The sequence below is a fragment of the Notolepis coatsorum genome, assembly GCF_963971535.1.
Source record: "Notolepis coatsorum genome assembly, chromosome: 3".
Lineage (NCBI taxonomy): Eukaryota > Metazoa > Chordata > Actinopteri > Aulopiformes > Paralepididae > Notolepis > Notolepis coatsorum.
The window spans coordinates 40536680-40542679 of NC_140167.1; the positions used below are offsets into that span (position 1 = coordinate 40536680).

Consider the following 6000-nt stretch of genomic DNA (forward strand, 5'->3'; position numbering starts at 1 on the left):
AAACCCAGATTCACATAAGTATGTGGTGTCAAACTGAATCAACACATCTACAACTTTTTTATAAAAAAAATAAAAATAAAATTAAATGTCAATTTAAAAGAAAATTTGCGACCCAATAAAAACGGGTCCTGGGTCACGACCCTAAGTTTGGGAAACGCTGGTCTAGAGTCATAAGAAGACGATGGGTCCCAATGGTGAAGGGGAGACCATTTCCAAACGTTTCCATGACGACACTGACCCATCCTTCTTATTATTCGAGTCAACTGTCACTACGATCAGACCTAACCAGGAGATCGACTATAGTTTTGGCTGTTTCCTATAGCAACACATTAAAACATTCCACTGAAACTGTCAATGAGCACATCATGACATACAGCCACATATCGGGAAACGTTTAGCGAATTGATATGGAAACACACGTTTTAATTGACAAACATCTCCTAACTAACTGACAACAAGTAGGCTACCCTCCCCTTTTCATCCACAAAACTCAACACTGCTCTAACAGGATCTTAGGACCGAGTAGAAGAAGAAAGCTTGCTGTGACTAATTAAGAACACATGTCACTGAAAGGTCTCTGCATATTCAAGTTCTAGTTCAACAGCTCTTGGTGAATATCTGAAGAATATATGAAGTTTATGTCCAGTTTGTAATAATGAACATAAATAAATGGTCCATACCTGTGTGTGTGTGTGTGCATTACCTTTTGTGGGGCCCCTGCGTGTGCCCATGGCCTGCTGCTCCTCAGAGAGGTTGAGCCTGCGGACCACGTCGGCCAGAGCAGACTTCAACAGCTGGATCTCATCCTCCTGCATCTGGACACGCTGCTCCAGGGAGGCGATGCGGTCCGTCACCTCCATGCTGCTGGCTGCAGACGCACTGTCATCTGTTAGAGAGTGAGAGTGAGAGAGAGAGAGTGAGAGAGAGTGAGAGAGTGAGAGAGAGAGAGAGATACAACAATGAGTATGAGTGAAATGTCTAAAACACAAAACACTGTGCCACAGAGAGAAAGAAAGAGAGAGATAGAGAGAGAGAGGGAGAGAGAGTTTGGATGGAACACACATCCCCCTCCACTCCACCCACACACAGACACACACACACACACACACACACACACTCACACGCACTCACATACAAACACTTTTTAAACCTCCTGCATCATAAGTTGACATTTATGTCTACAGACAAGCCTTAGTACAAAGAGCCAAGGGCTTTTCTTTTATTATTTTCTTTTCTATTAAACAGCTTTATTCATGAGCTTATTTTTTATTTTCTTTATTTTCTTAATCTTTTTCCGCCTTTTTCTCCGATCCCAATGTTAGTCGTTATGCCAATTCCCAATCCCCTTCCTGGTCGTTGCGCACTCTACCCCCTACCGTCGGTCCGGGAGGGCGGAGACTATCACATGCTTCCTCCGACACATGTGTACCCAGCCCACCGCTTCTTTTCACCTGGCAGCGCGGACTCTCACTGGGAGAGTGTAACGTGTGGAAGGTCACACTACCTCTCCTAGATCCTTCCCTTGCTGTGCAGGCGCCCCGACCGAACTGTAGGAGTCGCTGTTTTACAACGACCAGGACCCACCCACGCCGGGTTTCCCACCCGCTAACACTGCCAATTGTGTTAATATGGACGGTCGGCCAACCCGGAAGCACCACAGCTGGATTCGATCCCACTGTCTCTGTGGTGGTAGACAGACATTTAGTCCGCTGCGCTACCCGGCCGCCCTATTCATGAGCTTTTAATGCTCCCTTTTCTCTGTCTGTCTGTCTTTTCTGTGTGCTTGTTATTCAGTCCGTCAGTCTGTCGCTTTGCCTCCACCTGGTACCCTGATAGAGGCCAAGTGAAGGCCACCAGGGTCCACTTCATTAAAACACACACACACACACACACACACGCACGCACGCACGCACACCACACACACACACACACACACACACACACACACACACACACACACACACACACACACACACACACACACACACAGGGTCTCCTCCATTATCACTTTGATGTCAGAAGGGTCTGATGAAATATTAATGTAAATCACTGTTCCTCTACAGACTAGTAATAACAGCCTGATGTATTATACATGAGCAGCAGGAGTCTGGTGATGAGACAGAATCTGAATAGCCTCATGACCAGTCTGTGTCCGACACAAACAGCCTGCTGAGGGGAGGGGAAGGGAACGGCTCTTGACACGTGTAAATATATGTTTTAAACAATAAAGCAAAATGGTGTGTGGATTTATTTATAATTCAGACAATCTGGTGAGGTCGAGGGTGTAATGACCATTTTAGACAAACACAATATGTTTGGGGAGTTTTTTTGTCTCTGTGTGTTCACAGTAGACTACACTGTTACCCCAGATATGGTTTGGCAAGTAACTCGCATAGTATACAAGTAATACAAAACAGATTAAATAACTCAAATGTTATTGTACCCCCCTCTTTGACAATTAGTCAAGAACCATCTATTGAGTATTTCTTATTCAGTTAGCACATAGGCTGACTGCACGCCCAGGACCTCAATTCTCAAATATTTGTTTATTTATTCTACACATTTTCATATACGGTGTTGTGCCAACCTCATCCCTCTCCTACAGATTAGCTAAGGGATATACCTGTGTATGTGCTAACCTGTCTGTCATTCACAGCCTGGCAATCACAGACTATGCAGGTGTGTCAGGAGGAGGAGTCATACCTGAGCTCAAAGGCTATATAGGACTGGCTTCTCCATATTGTCTCTCCTCCAAGCTGGCCATGAGATTTTGTTTGGTTTTGTTTGTTTGATTCTCACCTTATCACTTGCATACACCACACACTGACTCATCCATGCACTCACTACATCACTGATATTACTGAACCACTCAGTCTTTAATTCTTTCTTTTGTAAATAGTTTCATTGGTTAATTCATTCATTTAAATCCTCAAGTACTTGTGTGGTCTCCCTTGTTTTGTCAGTACCCTAAGCATGGTTCATGACAGTGTATATAGCTGATGTTACCCAGGTGGGGTGTGGGTGTAGGCATCTCTCCAAGTGCCCTTTATGTTTCATTTGCAGAAGGAGAATGATGTGCATGTTTTTGTTTTGCACCACAGTTGGTCCAGAGCCAAATAAGATGGGGACAACAAGCAGTCTTTGACTGATGTCTTAATGGACAACTCAATTAGCTGACAAAATCCTGTGACTGGTATATGAATGTCTTTATTACTCAGGAACGCATGTAGAAGACTATGGGTTGTGTCGTCTGTTGGATGGGTAAGCAGATGGCTGCTGTAGGCTGGTAAACTGAATAAACAAATTACTGTTCTCACAGCACACACACACACACACACACACACACACACACACACACACACACACACGCGCGCACACACACACACACACACACACACACACACACACACACACCTACACACACACACACACACACACACACACACACACACACACACACACACACACACACACACACACACACACACACACACACACACACACACACACACACACACACACACACACACACACGCAGTGTCCTTCAGCCATGTTATGGTCTACCGGCATCCCTTTTAGTAATGATTAGATTAATAGTCAAATCCACAGGAGAGGCATGCTACTATTGTTCTTACACTCAAAACATTTGTGGCCCTTAATTTAGCTGGGCTATCTCATGATTTTTCGTCAACTTGGTGACCACTGACCTAACCCTAACCATAACGTAAACGTAGAACTGCAAAGTCATCAAGAAGCTAGATGTTGACGCGCAACTTCTCGTCATAAATTGGGTCATGTGGATATGTTGAACTTTGCGCATACGCATGTGTTATTTAGCTGTTGGCCAAAAACACCTCTCCCAGAGTTTTAAGTTAGGCTAGTGGTCCGTATCCGCCTTTTAGTTCCAATATCACACTGTGAATGCCTTCATTGACGTCTGTATGCATTGTCTCCCTAACGGTTTCCACTCCCTATGTCTTCTTCAACTCATTCAAAATGCAGCGGCCCGCCTGATCTCAAACCTACCGAAGTCGGCCCATGTCACCCCACTTCTTAGGGACCTGCACTGGCTCCCCATTGCTGTACGTATCCGCTTCAAGGCCCTCGACCTAGCATACCGTGCGGCAAAGGGAACCGCTCCCGCCTACCTCCGGTCAATGGTCTCTAACTACACACCCTCAAGACCCCTACGCTCTGCATCTTCTGGCCGCCTCAGATCTACTCCTATCCAAGCTCCCGGAGGGTCATCAAAGAGAAGCCGCCTATTCTCAGTCCTTGCCCCACAATGGTGGAATGAACTACCCATCCCAGTTAGGACAGCCGAATCCCGTCCAATCTTTCGCCGTCGACTAAAGACTCACTTCTTCAACCATTATCTGAAATGATAAAAAAAAAAAAAAAAAAAAAAAAAAAAATCTAACCCCGACTAACCTTAATGTCATGCACTTGTCCTAATAAACTAACCTACACTGTAACACGCAACACTTTGATGAACATTGTTACTCAGCTGATAGAGTTATACCCTTCTTGCTGTCTTGTCGCACAGAACTTGTAAGTCGCTTTGGATAAAAGCGTCAGCTAAATGACTAAATGTAAATGTAAATGTAAGGAGGTTCCCCATAATGAAAAGCCTTTCTGGACACGTCTAGTTTTTGCCCAAACGGTGCATGCTTCCGCGTTCGCGTTTAGCGCTCTGATTGGCCACTGCTGTTTCTAGTCGCACCAATTGTGTGACGGCAAGTTCTTCGCCGGTTAAGCTTAGGCACTCTTTTGAAGTTGGTTAAGGTTAGAGTTTGTCTTAGAGCAGGGCGATAGAACGCCAGCCCTGATTCCAAACTCTAACCTTAACCAACTTCGAAAGAGTCGCCTAAGCTTAACCAGTGATAAACTAGGCGTTAGGCTGTTAGAGCCGGAAATGGGCGCGTCACACGATTGTGCGCACATGTCACATGACCAGAAATGTCAGTGGCCAATCAGATTCGCAAAACGCATGCACCGTTTGGGTAAAAACTAGACGCTTTCTGGACACGTGGAGCTCAGTGGGAACTGCAGGTGCACAATCCAATATATTACATTCCCAACACAGAGATTACAAAGTGGAATACAATACCGAAGATATCGGCGAACAATACAATGATTTCCCGGATGTAATACTGTGTGCCGCTCACACAATGACTAGCCTTTCTACGCTCCCTACTGAAAATGCCTTCCTTTGACTGGGTCCTTTTTGATATTCATGGTGGGTGAGTGTGTGCCACGGAGAAGATCTCCAGAGACAAAGGCTTTCTATCTGCTGAGCATCTGGTGCGTTTCTGCTCCTAACACTGACACAATGACAGCACGACACCAACAATCGCTGCCGTACAATGACGGGCTGTCACAGGTCTGATACCGCAACACTGGGGTATCCCCTCCCCAGGCCCAAACCCTATTGCCTCTGGCTCCATGTGTCCCTGTCAGAAAGGGAGGTTTGCCCACTTCCCGATACCCTAGAATGCTCCTGTGTCTGCTCCTATCATGGCCAAAGGAGAGACAGAAACAGATATTCAGGGCTTGGCACTCAAATAGAAACTCCCTAAGCTAAGATTTCAAAATGCAAAATTTAAATGTCTATGATACCATCTGATTAATAAATAAAAAGTGCTCTTGTGAAGAAATGTGCCCTTGGCAGTTAAACCAGGTAGATTTAGTGAGGCTCAACGATTCTGGCCTGAGGCAGAAAAGTTGATGCTGATGTGACATGAAACTTTAACGCAGCTTCTTCCCAAAAGTATGAATTTTTATTAGATACTGTGGCACCGTGAGTATGAAGTCTGCAAAAGTCGACGATGACGCAACGGCGCTGAGGTCATATCTGAGTCAGATCACTTCCTGTTCAGAGAATCAGCGGGAGGGGAGTGTCAGCATCCATTAGATTACACATCCATTACATGCACTCAGACACACACAAACACACACACACACATTCCCACGTCCCTCCTTCGATCTCCATCCACTCGC

General features: G+C 45.4%; 1 protein-coding gene across 3 annotated transcripts in view; it reads right to left on the reverse strand.

Moving 5' to 3' along the window:
- The window catches only part of eml1 (EMAP like 1), a 45018-nt gene extending 44157 nt beyond the window's left edge, over positions 1–861 (reverse strand). For all 3 annotated transcript variants that reach the window (XM_084309371.1, XM_084309370.1, XM_084309369.1), the window contains exon 1: positions 704–861. In XM_084309371.1, coding sequence (XP_084165497.1) covers positions 704–860 — 157 coding nt within the window. In that variant the 5' untranslated portion in view covers position 861. The remainder of the gene's footprint in view (positions 1–703) is intronic.
- Positions 862–6000: the final 5139 nt, after the last annotated feature.